Raw genomic sequence first — 20,395 nt, 5'->3', positions numbered from 1 at the left:
ACTTGTATGTGCCTGGCAGCCAAGAAGCAACTTCTCACCATCTGCAGTCAGGCACTGTTGGAAGGAGGATTCAGCGATCCGGAAGGGCTAGAGAGCAAGAGGGGACTGTTTTATTAAAGGTTTATGTTATGAGGCTTAAGGAGCCTGGACATGAGAACATGTAAAAGAGTAGGGATTTGTTTTCTTTGAGTCTAAAAAGCGTTATTTTGGGAAATGTGGCTGCTAGCTGTTCCCTCCTTCTATGTGGTCAGGTTGAGAAGAACCAGGATTAAGTTGCAGTGGGTGAGATGAAAGTTAAACAACCAGTATTCAAGTGTTCTAAGAGCTGATGTTGTGTTACAGTGGATTAGCAAAAGGAGGAAATAAACCAGATATTAAGAGGTATGGACTCTGGGGCCAGCCAGCCTGGCTTAGATCCTGGCTTCAGCACTAACTTGTTCTAGGACCTTGAGCAAATTACTCCACCTCTAAGCTTCAGTCACCTCAGCTGTAAAATGGGGATAGTGTACTTATTTCCTCATAGGATTGTTCTTAAGATTAAAAAGATAGTATAGATAGAGTACTTTAAACAGCAGCTGACATGTATTAAGGGGTGTATATTTAATAAATGTAATTACATGAATGGTGGCAAGGATTTTAGGGTCATTTGGGCCAACAGTTCATTTTACAGATGAAGAGGCAATAACAGGAGGTGAAATTGAGGTTACGAGCCTTTCTGCAGATCCCAGGCTGTTGTCAGTACTCCTCGCTGTTACAGGAATACTCCTCGCTTCAGAAGCATATGCCTTCAGGTTCCCCTTTCACCCGCTTCCCTAGAGCCAGCATTTCTCGGGTAATCCCTGTGTGCCTTCACTGCGCTAAATGCTGACGTATGTGACCTCATTTCATCCTGACAGTAACATGACAAAGACGCCACTGTTATCCTCATTTTGTTTTTAAGATGTATCATCTAAATTTCAGAGAGGTCCAGTTACTTTCCAAGGACACACAGCTTGAAAGAGGCAAAGTCTGAGTTAGAACCAAGACTGACAGCAGAGCCTGTGTTGTTAACCATGGCACAGATTTTCCTCAGAAAATCTCAGTAGAATACAGATGAGCTAAGTTAAACCAACCATTGCCTCAGCAGCCACAGGGCCCAGCCATAAAGATCTGAGGCCGTTTTGTAATCCCGACATGGGTCTCTCAGGTGTATTATTTCTGATACAGTGCTGTTAATATGAAAACAGTTCCCCAAAAGAACTTCTCTCCCTGGTTAAGAGAATGAAAGTCGAAGGTCCTGGAGCAGTCCAGTCGAGGCCAGGCCCAGGGATTTCATGAGGTAGGGACCATGTTGGGGGTCATCAGGACTCTGGGCAACACTGAGGTCACTGCCAGGATCTGAGCAGACCAGAAAAGATGAGTCATGTATCGGAATTCCCACCTAGACCAATGATTCCTTACCTCCTTCAATCCCTGTAAGACTCCAGTGACAGTCATGACTCTCCCCTCTTCAGAAAAATGTGCAAGCTCACACACCAAAAACGTGTTATCAGGTGGCTTCGGGGTTCGTAAACTCCAGCTAAAAACCTCCGCATTAGGCAGCAGAGTAGACTGCTTAGGAGCACTGCTCTGGTGCCAGGTGGGCTGGATTCAAATCCTTTTCTTTCATTTACTAGCTGTGCAACCTTGAGTAGAGCTTCAACTCCCTCAACTGTAAAAGGAGGATAATAATAGTATTTAATTAAAGGGTCATTGTGAGGATTAAACAGGTTACCAAATTTAAATGCCTAGTACATGGTTAGCTCCCTGGCCGCGTTCACTATCAGTGGTAGTAGCATTGCTGTCCGCAGAGCTTAGCCCATTCAGTAAATGTTATGGACAGAAGGTATGAATCATTCTGGTGGAGATGCCGAGTCTAGCAGAGACCGTCCCCACCAGTGTGTCACAGATGGGCTGTAGTTATGTCAGGGTGCTTACCCACTCAGCCCTTGGAACTGCCAAAGCTCTAGCTGGTTGCTCATGACTTCAAACACCAGCACCCAAAGTGTGACATACAAATTTCTGCTCTGGGTGCCCTGATGTGATAACAGGTTGGGCAGCACTGATTGAGAAGATGAGCCGGCAGCTAGTAAGAGTCCAGTAGGCCGTGCAGACTTTGAGTCCAGGAGAATCCTATGGTTGGGCGGCAAAGAGAACCTTGCCCTGGAGCAGGGCTCCAGTACACTCTGTCCCACAGCAGACGCATGTGTCAGTGCTTCCCTGCTGGGACAAGGACCGGCACATCACAGCTCGAGGATTTGTGGAGAGCCCGCAGTGAGCCAGGAACCGGGTTTGGAGCCCGAAGTCTTGTGTAGGCAACGTGTGTTAAAGAGGAAGAGATAGGCATGTGACCCTGGGACTGTGAGTGCCAGGAAAACGTGGTGGCCAGGGCTGCAGGGACTTCTGAGGGGACCAGCCTTGCCTGCAAGGTGAATGAATTCTTAGAGTGATAGGAAGCCACTGAAGAGTTTTAATCAAGGAAGTAGTAGGTTGAGATTTGTACTTTAAAAACAAGGCATTCTGACACAAAATTTGAGAAACAGGCAAGAATTTATTGACACATATTAGGTGCTTACATTAGTCAACAGGTGAGGTGATACTCACCTGGAATTAGGTACCTTGACTTTCTTGTCTGTCTTTTAATTATTTAAATTGAGGTATAATTGACATGCAACATTATATTTGTTTCAGGTGTACAACATGCAGCAGTATCTGTATATTGTGAAAGGATCACCACAGTCAGTCCGTTAACATCCAGCACCATATGCAGTTACAGAATTTTTTTCTTGTGATAAAACTTTTAAATTTTATTCTCTTAGCAGCTTTCAAATATGCAATACAGTTTTATTAACTGTAGTCATCATGCTGTACCTTACATCCCCCGGGACTTATTTTGTAACTGGAAGTTTGTGCCTTTTCACTCCCTTTACTCATTTTACCTACTCCCAACCCCTGCCTTTGGCAGTCACCAATCGGCTCTCGGTATCTGTGAATCTAATTTTTTTAAGGATTCCACATATAAATGAGATCATACGGTGCTTATTTTTTCTCCGCCTGACTTATTTCACTTAGCGTAATGTCCTCAAGGTGCATCCATGTTGTTGAAATGGCAAGATTCCATTCTTTTTGTGGCTGAATAATATTCCAGTCTCTCTGTGTGTGTGTGTGTGTAGCTCTTTCTTTATCCATTCACCCGTCAGTGGACACTTAGATTGTTTCCATGTCTTGGCTATTGTAGATAATGCTGTAATGAATATGGAAATGCATATATCTTTTCAAGTTAAGGTTTTTGTTTTCTTTGGATAAATGCACAGAAGTGGGATTGCTCGATCAAATGGTAATTCTACTTTAAATTTTTTGAGGAATCTCCATACTGTTTTCTATAGTAGCTACACCAATTTACATTCCCACCAATAGCACACAGCGTTCCCTTTTCTCCACATCCTTGCCAAAACTTATTTTTTCTTGTCTTTTTGGTAATAAAACATTCTGATAGATATGAGGTGATATCTCATTATGGTTTTGATTTACATTCCACTGGTGATTAGGGATGTTGAGCATCTTTTCATATACCTACTGGCCATAGAAAGCTGTCTATTCATATCATCTGCCTGTTTTTTCAGTTGGAGTGTTTGGCTTTTTGCTACTGAGTCATTTGAGTTCTTTGTGTATTTTGCATATTAGCCCCTTATCAGATACAGGATTTGCAAATATTTTTCCCATTTAATAGGTTGCTTTTTCATTTTATTGATGGTTTCGTTTGCTGTGCAGAAGCATTTTAGGTTTTTTAGTCCCAATTGTTTGTTTCCTCTGCTTTTGGTGACAAATTCCAAAAAGAAATCATTAGCAAGACTGATGTCAAAGAGCGTACCACCTATGTTTTCTTCTAGGGGCTTTATGGTTTCAGGTTTTAAATTCAAGTCTTTAATCCATTTGAATTAATTTTGTGTATGGTGTAAGATGGTGGTATTCCTAGACTTCTGAGGATAAAGGGCGAATCAAGAATGACCCCACTGGGAATCCCCTGGTGGTCCAGTGGTTAGGACTCTGTGCTTTTACTGCAAAGGGGCTAGGATCAATCCCTGGTCAAGCAACTAAGATCCTGCAAGCTGCATGGCCCCCCAAAAAAGAATGACCTCACTGATTCTTGGTGAATGGATGGATCTGAGCACAGGAGAGATGTCAGAATGGTCACAGAGAACCAGCAACCCCGGAGTTGGCCTCCTGCCTTCAGTGGGTCTCCCTTCTAGGGGAGTGAATTTAAAAGTGGGTTTTATAAACAAGTGACTTGTTTATTTACTGATTTGTTTGGCTGCACTGGGTCTTGGTTGCGATATGCAGGATCTTCAGTTGTGGCATGTGGTTTCTAGTTCCCTGACCAGGGTTCAAACCCCTGCCCTGTGCTTTGGGAGCACAGAGTCTTAGCCTCTGGCCTAGCAGGGAAGTCCCTAAAAGTGGGTTTTGATTAATGAAATCTTACTTTACAACCAGTTTGACTGGCATGTTTCTCTTGAATTCTCAGTCTTTAGAATTCTAAAATGTGTATATTTCGAACTCTTTTAATAAAAGCCAACATAGTTCTCTACTTTGAAGAATTCATTTCTTTTTCTTCTTCTTCTTGGCTGGCCTCATTCACTGTCCCTGTGTGTCCTTGTGGCAGGAGGAAGCCATGCAGCTCATAATATGACACTGTCCATTTTCTCAGATCTGTGACGCAAAAGGAAATCTCTAACCTCAGCTGTGGCTCCGGTGCTGGGAAGAAGCCAACTTCATGTCTGACTGCACGGGCAGGAGTTTGCCATGGAGAGCTTGGGGCTGCAGACGGTGACCCTCAGTGATGGGACGACAGCCTATGTCCAGCAAGCTGTTAAAGGTATTTCCGTGGACTGCAGAATCCTGCCCTGTCCCGGTCCAAGAGTCTCACGACCACCCTGCCCTCTTGCCTGCTTGCTACAACTTGCTCTGCATGAGAATATCTCAAGGTGATTGATGAAAAAGTAACTCTAAAATATAATGCCACCTAGGGAGGCTAGAAAATCAGATTAGCCTAGCTACAGCAGCCAAGATTCCCTTATGTGTGGTAAGAGGTTCATAAATATTTCTGGCACGGATGAACACAGTGCTGCTTGTGACTTCCTGCTTTTCAAATATTCCCTTTCCAGTTTTCTCAGTTCTTTCTAGAAGCAGTTCATTTTAATTTAAGCGAGTTTAAGCAATCAAACTATCTTTCTGAGCATGTACAACATATCTTTAGGTTCAGGGTAGGGGGCCCCACTAGGGTGACCAGAAAAAATATACAGGGCACATAGTTAAATTTTAATTACAGATAAACAATGAATAATTTTGTAGTGTAAGTATGTTCCAAATACTGCATGAGAAAGCTATGTATAAACATAAAATTAAATACTAAAAGCAATAACATAGTAATACCAAGTACTAAAAAAAAACAAACCTTCACTGTTTATCTGCAATTCAGATGTACCTGAAATTCAGATTCTCAAGAAACTTAAATTCAAGGGGGCATGGAGTCAGAACAGAGCATTGTTGAAGAGCAGGGCCTTCTGGCCAGGACACTCAGTGTCCTGACAGGCTCCTTCTTTTCGCCAGCATTTACAGGCACGCCAGATGGCATGTGTGTCTTTCTTGGACTGCACTGGCCAAACACTGCCTCGTTCCTTCTCTTTATTTTGCCTTTTCTGCACTCTGTGAGCACCGCCATCCTCATTTCTCCACTGTCATTGCAACAGTGCCCTCCTTCATTTCAACACATTGTCAAAATGTATTTCAAGTCCCAAGCTTATAAATTGTTTGTTGATTTCATTTTAAATCGGCTGCTTCCTGATGACAACAAAGAGGCTCCTTAATAGCATCGATAGGCTTTTTCCATATGATGACGTGTGGAGCTGGCTGGCTTTGTTTTCTTGAGAATGGACTTCTCTAGAACACTTGTGAAGCCTGCAGCCTTCCCATTGGAGGTCTTTGCCCTCTCACAGCAGTCTCAGCGGGATGGAAGAATTCAGGACCTGTCAGTTGGGCTGCGTTTACTCTATGGACCCGGCTGTTCCCCTTGCCTCAGTCTTCTGTTGCGAATTAATAGTTGAATGAATGAAAAAACAAACAAGTGGCTGTGCTTGGCCTTGGAAAGCCACTCTCTTTTCTTATGTCTTTCCTTCTTATGTCTGGATGATCTCTTTACGTCCCCCACCTCCCCATTTATATCTTTCTCTTGTCACTCTTCCTGGCTCTGTTCTCTTCTTCCTCCATGGTGCTGTAGTGTGTCCTTACATGCATGCACACACACTCACACCCAGCAGATTTCATACTGCTTAGAGTAGAGCTGGCCTTGAAGAACCAGCACTTCACTGTCCTGAAAGGCAGCTCTCTTGCAGGTGAGCTCCTTTGATGCTCTCAACCAGTGCACTTTCATCTCTGTCAGCAGGCAGCTCTGTCTGGGCCCAGCTTAGCCAGCCGGAAGCCCTAAAATGTTATGAGACTTACCTATAAACAGGGTAAGCATGAAATGTGTTATTCAAAGCTGACACTTTGGAGAGTGGAAGAACATGCTCTGAATAAAGGCACCGGGACCATTCTGGGCAAAATGGAACCTACAGTCACCTCTGCAGTGGGGTATGAGGGTCCTGACAGCTCTTCTCCCCACCACCAGCACCCCACGCCTCTCCCCATTGTCATCTCTGCTTGTTAGAAGAAGTTCTAGGTTGAGAGTTTTCCCTTAATAACTCTTCTCAGCATCTTGTTTCCTGTCTTGCAGCAGTACCCACTCTTCTAGCAGAAGCTCTGCTGATACTTTCAGATCCCCAAGTACTAGTGCCCTTGGCAGGGCAGCCTGCTGCTTGCTGGGCAGGAGGGAAGAAGGGGTTGCTCTCCCCTCGTCTCAGCTGTGTTTCTCTCCTACTTCCTACCTTTGTCCCCGCCTTACCTACTCTGGCTGGGTTGTGGAACTGTTAGTTACAGACCCAAGAAAACTCAGTTTGGGGACAAGTTTGAGAATTCTTCTCAGGGGTAGACATCAGCAGAGGTGAGCCAGAAGTAACTGTCTGGTCTTGAAATGTGTAAGTAAATGAACAAAGAAACCACTTGTCATTGAGTCTTCAGTCTCCCTTCTTCGCTTTCTCACTTCTTTTATCCCTTCTCCCTCTCAAACTCCCTGGACATAAGGAGAGGCCTATATAATTCTAATTCTAAATCTAAGAGCCTTTTGCTCTTAGGAGAGGAAACGGAGGCACAGAGAAGTTAAATAAGTTGTCTAAGATCACACAGCTAGTAAGAGGTAGAGCTGAAATTCAAACCCAGAAGGTCTGGACTGGTTGTAGAGCCCTTTGCTTTTTTGTGTGGGCAGGGGTGCTGTGCCTGGCACTTGTTGCCGCACAGGCTTTTCTCTAGTTGCAGCGAGTGGGGACTCCTCTCTAGTTGCAGTGGCTTCTCTTGTTGCAGGGCTCTAAGGCACTCAGGCTTCAGTAGTTGCTGCATGTGGGCTCGTTTGTGGCTCCTTGCTCTACACCACAGGCTCATTAGTTGTGACACATGAGCTTAGTTGCTCCATGACATGTGGGATCTTCCTGGACCAGGGATCAAACCTGTTTCTCCTGCATTGGCAGAGGGATTCTTTCCCATTGAGCCACCAGGGAAGCCCCAGAGCCCATTGCTTTTAACCTGTAAGTTATACTGCCTTATCAGAGGGTCTTGGTCTTGGCATACTGCCGCAGTGGGAGACAAGGGAACATATTTTGATTTAGTTAATTTGAGTCAGATCTGAATTTGGATCCATTTGGGGCCTTTCCAGATTTCAGGGAATCCTTTGCCGTGTAGCTCAATCTCAGCAGCTTCCTGCCAGGTTGGAAGTCCCTGCTTTGTGTGGCATGGGTAGAATAATAAATGAAGTTGCTCCTCCTGTGAGTGACTGAAGGGGAATCTTCTGGGAGCTTAGGATTCTTCATGACAGAATGTCTACCTCGGTACCTCTGAGGCCCAGACCTGGGAGTCAGGGAGTGAGGTAACATGGAGAATGTCTAAGCTGTGCTTAGACATGCAGACTATGCCTCCAACAGGCTTGTACTAAAGCAGGCAAGTGTTCCTCAGCCCTCTTCTGGGCCTGGCCCACTTCTCTCCATTTCTGCCCCCACAGGAGACAAGCTTCTTGAAGGGCAAGTGATCCAGCTTGAGGATGGGACCACTGCATACATTCACCAAGTGACAGTGCAGAAAGGTGAGGGCATCCCAGGACGCCCCTGCCACACGAGCAAGGCCAGGCAGCCTCCACTGAAGGAGCCCCGCTCCCTGACCCCAAGCTCCAGAGAAAGGCAGGCATTGCTCTCATTACAGAGCCTCTTTCCTTTGAGGATGGACAACCCGTGCAGCTGGAAGATGGCAGCATGGCCTACATACACCGCACACCCAAAGGTGGGGTCACAGTCCTCATGACTGGTGAGAAGGAAGGGAGGCAGAACTGGCCGTGGTTGGGGGATAGCATTGTGCACCCTGGGAGCTGGGGTGGAGACATGGAGCCGTGGGCCCCACGCTCACCTGGATTAGCAGGCACCCCTGCCTTTCCTGGCGTGGACCGCAGGAGCTGCTTCTGCCCCCAGGAGCCTGAGCATGGGAGGCCATGGCCTGGGCCTGGTGGCTCTAGCTACAGCACAGCCACAAACTGTTAAGGCTTTAAATGGGATCCAGTGATATCCAAAACCAGGACCACACACTTAAGTCACACTTTTTAAGAATGAAGCTTTTAAGGTACTGAAGAATAATGGTTTATTTCTTCTACAAGTAGTTTTTTGAGCAGTTACGGCATACCAGGCACTAGGTGTGGAGTATACAAAAGAGAACAGGGTCAGACATAGTCCCTGCTCTCCTAGAATCTAGTGGGGGAAAGGGCTTGAAATGAACCATCATGAACTGATCACTACAGATGGGGTTCAGACTCAGGGAGGGCTTTTCTGAGAAAGTGACACTTGGGCTGGGAGCTGGAGGATGGAGTGGGCCTAGCTGGGAAAGAGCAATGGCAAGAAGGGTTCAGTACTCCAGACGGAAGGCACAGCATGTGTGACCCGGAAACGGGGGTGGAGGTGGGCAGGGAGAAAGAAGGGCACATTCATGGAACTGCCAGGAGCTTGAGTCCTGGAGGGGAGGGCAGAGTGGGTGAGGTGAAACCAAACAGAAAGGACAGGGGCCAGAGCACTGGGGCTGCAGAATAAGGGTTTGTGTTTTTATCCTGAGGCCGATGGACATGGTTGAACTGCTTAGGCTGTCGGGTAACAAGACCACACGTGTGTCCTGCAAAGCTCCCTCTGGATGCTGTGCTGCCTGGAGGGAACTAGATGGGGTGAGGGGCCACCAGTCAGGAGGTTCTCATGGTCATCTCAGCCAAGATGATGGTCCTTTCAGGTCCTCACCAAGCTTGTGTGTTCCTAGTCAGTACTCCATAGGAGACCTCATCCTTAGGACAGGTGGCCCCAGAGGGAGGGCCAGCCAGAGCGGACCACCAAGGTGAGGGAGCAGGAGAAACCAGAGGCTAAACCCTCCTCGGTATATGTACCTCTCCTTACCTCAACGCCCAGGTCCCAGCCGCATCTCTTGCCCTTGTGCAGCTTCTGGGCTAACCGCATGTTCCCTGCAGAGGGCTATGACCCCAGTGCCCTGGAAGCCGTCCAGCTGGAAGATGGCTCCACCGCCTACATTCACCACCCCGTGGCCGTGCCGTCAGATGGCGCCATCCTGGCTGTGCAGACAGAGGTGGGCCTGGAGGGCCTGGCCGCAGAGGATGACGAGGGCTTCAGCGCGGACACAGTAGTGGCCCTGGAGCAGTACACCAGCAAGGTGAGCTCTCTCGATGACAGGGTTAGTCCTGTGCCTGCACATGACCAGGGCTACTCCCTGTGACCCGCAGCCTGGCTCCCCCGACTCATCTCTCACGGGTCATCTTCTTGGGCAAGAGTCACAGCCTGGCTGGGGCCCGCCAACAGCTGTGTACACTCCCACTTGTTTATGCATCTCTTCAGAGGGAAGGCAGCTGTAAGAAACAGTGATACCCATACGGTGGGAACTTAGGCCCAGCTTCACTTTGGCTGCAGTGTCTGAGAAAACCTTTGCCAGCGACTTTTATTAGTTTTCCAGTTCTCTGAGGTCAGATGTTCTTGTGTTTATTTCTTTTCTGCGACTCATTAAGTCATTTGGGAAAATAACCTCTGTAGGCAGTGACGAGAGCAGATGTAGCGGAGCAGCTGGGATTCTTGGAACCCGGGGCTTGCACAGTAGCTCAGCTGCAAAGGAAAAGGGTCTTGGCTTTCCAAACATTAGTCAGTCCAGGCTCTCTCTGCCTGGGCCGTGGTCCTGCCTGTAGGGGAAACCAGAGATCTGAGAGCCTTCCAGACCAGGGTCCTCCCTGCCCGGCCGAACTCCAGCACCTCAGGGTGGATGTGGCAGGGCTTCCTGGAGCGCGCATTTTACCCAGGGGACTGGGGAAGTTGTTTTTATAATTAAACTAGTATGGCTGTATCATAGAGGAGAAGAGGAAGTTGAAAAGACACTACAAAACTTCGCAGTAGGCCCCTCTGGGCTATGCCCACTCCCACCCGCATTCTGTAAGGTATATTTTAGAAGCTTACTGCTGTTGGAAAGACAACCAAGCTTGAACTGTAAGGCCTGAAATCTGTGCAGGCTCTGCCTCTGCCGTGTGCTGCCTCAGTCACTCCCCTCCGAGGCCTCAACTTGTTCCCATCTCATATGATGAGTTGGGGCCAGATGATCTCAGAGGGTCACTTCTAGCCCTGAAGTTTTTTTATTCCCTCAAGAACCAGTGGGACATGGGAGTGAAATCTGAACGCTTGACTGGGTTCGCCTGCCGAGCAGGCCCAGCCACCTGTGACCCTCTCCTGCCACCCACCAGCTACTCGAGTGTCCAGGAAACTTTGTCAGCTGCCTGACCCCTTGACCTGGAGCTGACTAGACAGACCCACTGTGGATTTGGCCTCCCTCCTTTGACTCCTGCTCACCACGCCTTCCAGAGTTCAGTTTCAAGAGCTCCTGGGAAGGCCACAGTGTCCCAAAAACAAAGGCTAAGGGACAGTTCCAGCAGGACTCTGCCCAGGAAAGCACAACATTAAGGCTCCCTGAAGCCAGAGGCTGGTGTGGAATGGTTTTTGGCAGGAGAGAGGGAAAGGAAGGGCTTGTCAGTAGCTAGGCGCTACAGGTAGAGCTGGGCTTCTGGTGGGACTCGCAGGCCCCTGCCCTGGGCACCTGTGCACTTTGTTGGTTGTGGCCACCTCGCTTCTGGTGAGCCGAGGTGAGCTTGTCCCCATAGCCAGCCCCTTGGCAGAGCCCCTTCCAAATGTGGGTTTCCCCAGGGAGGAAGGAATCTCTTCCCGTCAGAGGATAAACGTGTCCAGAGAGCAGCAGCCTCCACGGTCAGAAGACGGGCAGCTAGCCCTCAGCCCAGCTCGAGTGTGGCCGTTGCGACCACTCCTGCCCCTGCCCTACCTGCCCATCTAAGAGACGCCCTTTCTCCCCAAGATGTCAGAGCCCCAGTGACATTTAATCGTCTCTCTGTCCGTCGGAGCTGGTGGTGACTCCACTGGCCAGCCCTGTTGCTTCTGCAGCAGGCTCAGCATCTGTTCCATCCGTCTAGATCCATCACCCAGGTTGCGCATCTCCCCCTTGGTAGGTTTAACCCTGTTTATTGGGTCTTAAGCTGCCAGCTGGGCCCTGTGTCCCACCTCTTCCCTTCCTTCTTTGAGGAGAATACATATAGGGACCCCAAGATTTTTTCCCCCCAGGTTCTGCATGAGAGCCAGGCTCCTCATAATGGCAAAGGACAACAGGTTGGGGACAGAGCATTCCGCTGTGGCTACAAGGGCTGTGGGCGTCTCTATACCACCGCGCATCACTTAAAGGTAAGATGGCTGCAAAGAGCTCTCAGCCTTGCCGTCTTCCCAGCAGGCTGCAATCCTGCCTTCCTGCTTTGACTGGAACTGGTGCCTGACCTCAGGTTGCTCATTGCCTCCGGGAAGGAAGAGATGAGCGTGCAGGAGTGTCAGCACGGGGGCTGTGACACACGTGGAGAGGGCGTGAGGGAAGAGAGTCAGGGAAGGCTCCCTGGAGGGGCATCGCCACTGAAGAGGAAGCAAAGTAAAGGAGGTGGCCAATGCTAATATTCTGGGCCCTAAAGAAACCGAAGAGCCTATTCATACCCTCTCGCCTCTGAATGACATGGTTGCTTGTCCTCACAGGTGCACGAGAGAGCTCATACCGGTGACCGTCCATACAGGTGTGATTTCCCCAGCTGCGGAAAGGCCTTTGCCACAGGTAACCTACCTGGATGGAGACCAAGGTGGACTGCTTCCAGTTGAGGGTAAAGGGCCCTAGGTTAGCTCTGAATGTTCCTTCAAGGGAGCCAAGCACCAGGCTGCCTTCCGGAAGAGACTGCTGTCTCAGCGCTCCAGCTGCAGGGCTCTGTCACTGCAGGAGACCTGTCATGGAGGCAAGAAGCAGCCCTGACACAGACCAGCGGGGGTGCCAGTGGTTGGAGGGCTTGCCTCCCTCTGGACTTCATTTTCTCTCAGTTGAGGCCCTGAGGTCATAGGTTCTCTGGGTCTCCTCTTCCATGGGTTCTGGAATGGCGCCAGCTGGCCCTGGTCAGGGCAGGGAGCAGGGACCGCTGCCCCAGCCCCACTTCTCTGCCCAAACAGCGGCGGGATGGAGGCAGACACGGGCGCTTTGTGCCAGAGGAGGCCCGGAGCCTCACGGGGCACACCTTAAGGGACGGCGCCTCTGCCTTAGGAAGGCAGAAGCTGAAGACGAGGCTCCTCCCAGTGCTCGTCTCACCCCTCCCCCTGCCCCGGGACAGGATATGGGCTGAAGAGCCACATGCGCACCCACACTGGTGAGAAGCCATACAAGTGCCCAGAGGAGCTGTGCAGCAAGGCCTTCAAGACCTCAGGAGACTTGCAGAAGCACGTCCGGACCCACACTGGTAGGCCGGGCCCTGCCCACCCAGCCCAGTTAGGGCCTGGCCCCAAGCCTGGGGCTCACCCCGCTCTGCGGGACCCCTTGCTGAGCCGCCCTCACACGTGGGTCTCCACAGGTGAACGCCCCTTCCGGTGCCCCTTCGAGGGCTGTGGCCGCTCCTTCACTACATCTAACATCCGCAAGGTACATGTGCGCACCCACACAGGCGAGCGGCCCTACACCTGCCCCGAGCCCCACTGTGGCCGTGGCTTCACCAGCGCCACCAACTACAAGAATCACGTGCGCATCCACACAGGTGGGCCAGCTGGCATGCGCGGGCCTCCCCCTCTGAGGCCCCAGCCCCTCTACCGAAGGCTTCTGACCTGAGACACCTTCTCAACAGAGGGTCGTTGCAGGCTGGTCCGCGGGCGGGGCACAGGGTCCCGAGGTTCCAGCTGTGCCCCCAGAACCGCTCTTTCACTTGCAGTGAGCGAGCAGTTCCTCCATTACCAGTTGGGGCTGATCTGATGGGCACTGCTGGCCTTGTCAGCCCCCTGCCCCATCTGCACCCACCTGAAATCTGCCCCCTCCAGCGGAGCTCCCAGATAAAGGCCAGGGTCAGGCACAGTGGGGAGAGAGCAGAGTGGAATGTCTTCAGCTCCTCACGTCGTCCACTGTCCATGTGACTCCCGTGTATCCTCACCCTCCCCCAGTGTTACGTCCCTGTCTAGCTTCTGTCATCTCTCGGACACATGCGTCCCCTCCCTCTGCCATCATACCTGGCACGTCCCCGTCAGTCATCCCTCTCTGTCTCCTGCTGCTTCTGTTCACAAGGCCCTGGTGCCCCTCACCAGCCCCTTCACTAGCCTCAGCCTTGCCCACCCCCCTGTCTTCTCTCCCCCTTGTCTGCAGGCCCCGTGGTCCCACACTCACTTCCTGTCTCTGCCGCTGGTCACCTTCCCCGGCTCTGTCCCTTCAGAGTCCCAGATCCCAGTCCCTCTTCCTCCCTCTGTCTCTCTCTTCGCCAACCCTGTCCCTCACTCCTGCTCCCTTAGTTTCCCCCTTGCCAGCCCCAGGTCCCACCCCCCTCACAGCCCAGTGTCCCCAGGGGAGAAGCCATACGTTTGCACGGTGCCAGGCTGCGGGAAGCGCTTCACCGAGTACTCAAGCCTGTATAAGCACCACGTGGTGCACACACACTGCAAGCCCTACACCTGCAGCACCTGCGGCAAGACCTACCGGCAGACCTCCACCCTGGCCATGCACAAGCGCAGCGCCCACGGCGAGCTGGAGGCCACAGAGGAGAGCGAGCAGGCCCTTTATGAGCAGCAGCAGCTCGAGGGTGAGGGGCGTGGGCAGGAGGTGAGAGTGGGGACAAGCCAGGCCTCCCCATGACCACCTGGGGGCAGGTGTCAGCCTCGGCTCTCCTTTCCCAGCTGCCTCTGCAGCCGAGGAGAGCCCGCCACCCAAGCGGCCCCACATTGCTTACGTGTCAGAGGTGAAGGAGGAGGGCGATGACCTCCCTACCCAAGTGGCTATGGTGACCGAGGAGGACGGGGCCCCCCAGGTGGCTCTGATCACTCAGGATGGTGCCCAGCAGGTACAGGCCAGGGGCGAGGGGTGGGGTGGGCCCCTCTGGCTGGTACCCCCTCCCTCTCTCTCTGGGGAGCTCTCTCTGGGGAGCGCCAGGTTCTAACAGCGCCATCTTCACCCAGGTTCTCTTTTTCACCCTTGTGGATCTCAAGAGCTGAGGCCGAGGCTCCCAACTCCCTGTAACACAGGCCGCCTGCTCGTGTGTCCAGCTCAGTCTCTGGGGCTTCTGGAGCATAGCTAGTAGTTTCCCTTTTTACTTGAAGGCTGACAGGTCCTGCTTGCTTGAGTGAAACACCTGGATGTCCTCCTCCAGAGAGGCATGTTGGTGTACGGGCCAGAGCACAGTGTGGCCTTTGGAAGCCTGGGCTTTCGCGCTAGCAGCATAACCTGGCCTCTGTCTGCACGCTCAGTGTCAAGCGCACCTGTAACTTTCAGAGTTGATGACGAGGGTGAAATTGGGTAGAGACCCTGAGTTGCATGGAACAGAGCCCTGAGGCAAAGTGGTGGTGAATAGACGTGGTCAGCAGATTTCTTCCAGTGTAGCCTCTCTTTGCAGCCAGGGCCTGTTTCACTTGCTTGTCCTGATCCCTCCACCCTGTGACAAGAAGCTGATCCTCTAGTCTACCGATAAGCAAACCTGAGAGAGCAGGCTCATCTGCCTGGGGGCTTTCAGACAACCCTCCCCTCCACTCCTGGCTCATCTTCCTCCTTCCCATTGGCAGGTCAGCCTGTCCCCAGAAGACCTGCAGGCCCTGGGGAGCGCCATCAGTATGGTGACCCAGCACGGCAGCACCACCCTCGCCATCCCCAGTCACGACGACGCCCTCGCCACCTCTGGTGCCCACACAGTCGCCATGGTCAGCGCCGACGGCACCCAGACACAGCCCGTACGACCAGGCCGCTTGGGGTTTTTCCTCTCTTGTCCTTCCTTTCTGTGCGACAGGCCTTAAAAAGTGCGGGCTAAATTAGTCCAGCCTTCTTAGGAGGACCAAGATTCCCACAGATAAAGTGTCTTCCCTACAACTCTGGGTCATCAGCAACTCTCCTTTGTTGACAAGCATTGATCTGAGAGTCAAGAGACAGTTTGCTTGCTGCCGTAGGCATGTTGCATGTTACTTTTCCATGAGCTTTAGTCCATTTTCAAATGAGGGTATTAAATTACCTGTGGGGCCTTTTACAGCTCTATCCTTCTGTGGCTCAAAATTCATAAATTAAGTTGGCTGTAAGTTAAAGAAACATACAGCCCCCACTTAGAGCTTCCCTGGTAGTTCAGTCAGTAAAAGAATCCTGCAATGCAGGAGACCCAGGTTCAATTCCTGGGTTGGGAAGATCCCCTGGAGAAGGAAATAGCAACCCACTCCAATGTTCTTGCCTGGAAAATTCCATGGAAGGAGGAGCCTGGTGGGTTATAGTGCATGGGGTCTCAAGTCGGACACAACTTAGCAACTCAACCACCACCGCCACAACCCCCACTTAGCTCTGAGCCCCAAGCTAGCTCATTTATCTAACTCATAATGATTTTATTCATTTCCTTCTGAGTTGTTCCCAGCCACCTTGCTTGAAGGGATTTTTTTGGATTGGGGGTTGGGAGAATAACGTAAGTAGGTTGGAAAACCTTGTTCTTAATATATATTTCAGGTCACAATCATCACCTCTGGGACTGTGGTGGCTGAGGACTCAAATGTAGCATCCCTTCCTCATCAACAGGTGGCACTGCTGGCCACGGCCAGCGGGACCCACATTGCGGTGCAGGTGAGGAGGCTGGTGGCTGGAGAGAAGCACGGAGGGCGGGGGACTCGGCGGAGGGAAGAGGACAGCATTCGGGTCTGAAGGTGCCCGTTTCAGAGGACAAATCCCTTTTTGCCTGCATCCACACACCTGTCTCAGGCCCAGGCTCTTCCTTCACTGAGGCAGGGTGGGGAGCCCCTTCTGACCTTCACGGTAACTTTCATGGCATTCTGCCTTGCAGTCTCAACTCTTCATTTCTTCGTGTCCCTGTTCCTTCATCTGGAAAATAAGAGGGCTGAGTCAGTTCAGTTCAGTCCCTCAGTCGTGTCCGACTCTTTGCGACCCCATGAATCGCAGCACGCCAGGCCTCCCTGTCCATCACCAACTCCCAGAGTTCACTCAGACTCACGTCCATCGAGTCAGTGATGCCATCCAGCCATCTCATCCTCTGTCGTCCCCTTCTCCTCCTGCCCCCAATCCCTCCCAGCATCAGAGTCTTTTCCAATGAGTCAACTCTTCACATGAGGTGGCCAAAGTACTGGAGTTTCAGCCTTAGCATCATTCCTTCCAAAGAATTCCCAGGGCTGATCTCCTTCAGAATGGACTGATTGGATCTCCTTGCAGTCCAAGGGACTCTCAAGAGTCTTCTCCAACACCACAGTTCAAAAGCATCAATTCTTCGGCGCTCAGCCTTCTTCACAGTCCAACTCTCACATCCATACATGACCACTGGAAAAACCATAGCCTTGACTAGACGGACCTTTGTTGGCAAAGTAATGTCTCTGCTTTTCAATATGCTCTCTAGGTTGGTCCTAACTTTCCTTCCAAGGAGTAAGCATCTTTTAATTTCATGGCTGCAATTACCATCTGCAGTGATTTTGGAGCCCAAAAAAATAAGTCTGACACTGTTTCCCCATCTGTTTCCCATGAAGTGATGGGACTGGATGCCATGATCTTTGTTTTCTGAATGTTGAGCTTTAAGCCAACTTTTTCACTCTCCTCTCTCACTTTCATCAAGAGGCTTTTTTAGTTCCTCTTCACTTTCTGCCATAAGGGTGGTGTTATCTGCATATCTGAGGTTATTGATATTTCTCCCGGCAGTCTTGATTCCAGCTTGTGCTTCCTCCAGCCCAGCGTTTCTCATGATGTACTCTGCATACAAGTTAAATAAGCAGAGTGACAATATACAGCCTTGACATACTCCTTTTCCTATTTGGAACCAGTGTGTTGTTCCATGTCCAGTTCTAACTGTTGCTTCCTGACCTGCATACAAATTTCTCAAGAGGCAGATCAGGTGGTCTGGTATTCCCATCTCTTTCAGAATTTTCCACAGTTTATTGTGATCCACACAGTCAAAGGCTTTGGGATAGTCAATAAAGCAGAGGTAGATGTTTTTCTGGAATTCTCTTGCTTTTTCAATGATCCAGCGGATGTTGGCAATTTGGTTTCTGGTTCCTCTGCCTTTTCTAAATCCAGCTTGAACATCTGGAAGTTCATGGTTCACGTATTGCTGGAGCCTGGCTTGGAGAATTTTGAGCATTATTTTACTAGCGTGTGAGATGAGTGCAATTGTGCGGTAGTTTGAGCATTCTTTGGCATTGCCTTTCTTTGGAATTGGGATGAAAACTGACATTTTCCAGTCCTGTGGCCACTGCTGAGTGTTCCAAATTTGCTGGCATATTGAGTGCAGCACTTTCACAGCATCATCTTTCAGGATTTGAAATAGCTCAACTGGAATTCCATCACCTCCCCTAGCTTTGTTCGTAGTGATGCTTTCTAAGGCCCATTTGACTTCACATTCCAGGATATCTGGCTCTAGGTGAGTGATCACACCATCGTGATTATCTGGGTCGTGAAGATCTTTTTCGTACAGTTCTTCTGTGTATTCTTGCCACTTCTTCTTAATATCTTCTGCTTCTGTTAGGTCGGATGATTATTCCAGCCTGCCATTCCCCTTCCATGAGCAAGCTGCTCAGTCTGACCCTGAACCATTCCATGGCTCCTCACCATGCCTAGCCTAATAGGGTTCTATCAGTGAACTTCCTGTTTCCTGGGTCCCCACTGAGTGCTCAGGTGTGTGTGACACTGGGTGGGCGGAGGACATTCAAAAAAGTAGACCACATACCCTACCACTGGGACCTGGGAGGGAGGGTCTCACTCTCTCCTTCCTTCTCCACAGCTGGAGGCACAGCAGACCTTAGAGGAGGCCATCAGCGTGGCCACTGCTGCCATGCAGCGGGGGGCGGCGACCCTGGAGACTGCAGAATCGGAGAGCGGCTGCTGAGCCCGAGGGCTGCGTCCCACACCACGTTGGAGGATGTGCAGGGCTGCACAGGCATCCTTGCCTCCAAGGGCCCAGGCTGTGGCTGACGTGCAGGTGGCCACAAAGGTCTCTGGGGCAAGAAGGCAGCAGGAAAATGGCCTGAAGGGCACAGGAGCCCTGCCCCCAAGGAGGGCCAGGCAGCTGGAGTCGGGGGAGTGCGTCATCCTCAGGAGCTAAGGAGGACAAGCTTGATCAGCAGGCTGCACTGGGGTGTCCTCCGCCCAGAATCAGCTGAGCACCCTCTCTCTCTGGAAAACACCTGTCCTGGCCTCGGTCCATCCCCCTTCTCAGGTGGCGATTGGGGCTGCTCTGGGACTGGTCCTCTACTCCCAACTGGTCATTGCCCACTCTGGGAGCAGTCAGACAGCTCTTCGCCCAGTAGGGGCAGAGCGGGCCCAGCCCTGCCCCTCCCAGCAATAAACACCTCTGCAGAGGCCAGTCGAGGTGTCTGGCCCCTTGGCAGCAGGGACTTCCTGCCGCCACAGTCAGAGCCGCTCAGGGGCCTGTGGCTGGAGAAAGGTGCCCAGCCCCACGCCCACCCCAGCTGCTCCCCAGCCTCTCCACAGCTGTGGCAGAGAGGCGGGGAACAACCCTGTACATACTGGAGATTGGGTGTAATTTGTTTTATTTTTTTTAATTCCATTTTGATAATTTTTTTTCCTGCTCTGGATGGTGGTGGCAAATGGGTGAATGAGTATTTAATAAAAGTTCCAAGTTTCCACCTGGGTCTTTCCTCCCTCCTTTCAGCTTTGGGCCCTGGTGCCAGGGCTGGTCAAATCAGGCTCTTGGTCCTGTATCCCAGGCACAGACCTCACTCAGCCTTAGTGTCGGACTGGAGGGCCTGCCCTGCCAGGAGTCCTGGGTAAGGAAGCCCCAGTGTGAGAAGCCCCAAGGAGTTGCCGGTGGCTTCCTGCCCGCAGCTGAGCAGATGGGCTCCGGGCAGCCAAACAAGGCCAGTGTGACCACTGCTTCCAGGCTCTGGTTGGATCTCAAGCCTCAAGATGACTAGACTGGAGGAACTCTGTTTTCTTCTACCTTGCCTTGTGATACATCATCACAGCCCCTCCAGACCCAACCGCTTCTCTACACACAGCACAGTCCACTGCTCCAAGTGAGCAAAGCCCCAGGGACTGGGGGTCCCCTTGCCAAGGCACCAGAATCTCTGATGGCTCTGCTGCCCTGGTGCTGAAGTGCCAGCTTCGATACCCAGCTCTGGGGGTACCCACCTAGGTGTCTGGGACTATGCTGTGGAAGTCGAAGACACAGTTGGAGTCTCCTGAAAAGTATGTGGTAGGACCAGACCAGCCCTGGCGGGAAGGGCGGAATGCAGGAAAGGGAGGTGGTGGGGAGAACTCGTGGCTTTGACCCCTCCTGCTTGGGAGCATTGCAGACATCGTAGGTGGAGGTGTCTCTTTTCCTCTCTTGTCCACTGTCACAGATGTGCCCCCTCTCCCCCAACACAGGCATCCTCTTCTAGGATGCCTAGCAAACTCTCTTTTGCACTTGCTCCTTGGAAGGACAGGTGCTGGGGCATGCCCCTAAGTAGGGGTGCTTCAGTTACCTTCAATATCCAAGGCGACTGTTAGTGGCAGGAGTATGCGCCAGCCCTCACACGTACTGAGTCTAAAGAAACAGAAGCACTGAGTGGAGGGTGTTGGGTCCCCACCCTCCTGCTCCCAGCGCCCTGGAAGCTGGGCCCCACCACGGGGCTCACCCCATGAGCTTCAGAGTCTCTGGGTCAGAGCCACTGGGCCCCAGAGGGGGCAGTCCTCT

The 20,395-nt window shown here is 51.3% G+C and overlaps 1 protein-coding gene across 2 annotated transcripts in view; it reads left to right on the top strand.

Annotated features, from left to right (window-relative positions):
• Positions 1–19,341, top strand: part of ZNF76 (zinc finger protein 76) — a 29,674-nt gene extending 10,333 nt beyond the window's left edge. For both annotated transcript variants that reach the window (XM_006050364.4, XM_025271240.3), the window contains exons 2-14: positions 4,724–4,891; positions 8,162–8,242; positions 8,359–8,436; positions 9,653–9,852; positions 11,808–11,924; positions 12,261–12,336; positions 12,878–13,003; positions 13,115–13,294; positions 14,087–14,320; positions 14,415–14,578; positions 15,294–15,458; positions 16,210–16,323; positions 18,479–19,341. In XM_006050364.4, coding sequence (XP_006050426.1) covers positions 4,819–4,891; positions 8,162–8,242; positions 8,359–8,436; positions 9,653–9,852; positions 11,808–11,924; positions 12,261–12,336; positions 12,878–13,003; positions 13,115–13,294; positions 14,087–14,320; positions 14,415–14,578; positions 15,294–15,458; positions 16,210–16,323; positions 18,479–18,583 — 1,713 coding nt within the window. In that variant the 5' untranslated portion in view covers positions 4,724–4,818 and the 3' untranslated portion in view covers positions 18,584–19,341. The remainder of the gene's footprint in view (positions 1–4,723; positions 4,892–8,161; positions 8,243–8,358; positions 8,437–9,652; positions 9,853–11,807; positions 11,925–12,260; positions 12,337–12,877; positions 13,004–13,114; positions 13,295–14,086; positions 14,321–14,414; positions 14,579–15,293; positions 15,459–16,209; positions 16,324–18,478) is intronic.
• The last annotated feature ends 1,054 nt before the right edge of the window (positions 19,342–20,395 follow it).

Source organism: Bubalus bubalis, chromosome 2, assembly GCF_019923935.1.
Source record: "Bubalus bubalis isolate 160015118507 breed Murrah chromosome 2, NDDB_SH_1, whole genome shotgun sequence".
In the NCBI taxonomy this organism is placed as follows: domain Eukaryota; kingdom Metazoa; phylum Chordata; class Mammalia; order Artiodactyla; family Bovidae; genus Bubalus; species Bubalus bubalis.
This window is presented reverse-complemented; position numbering and strand designations above follow the sequence as displayed.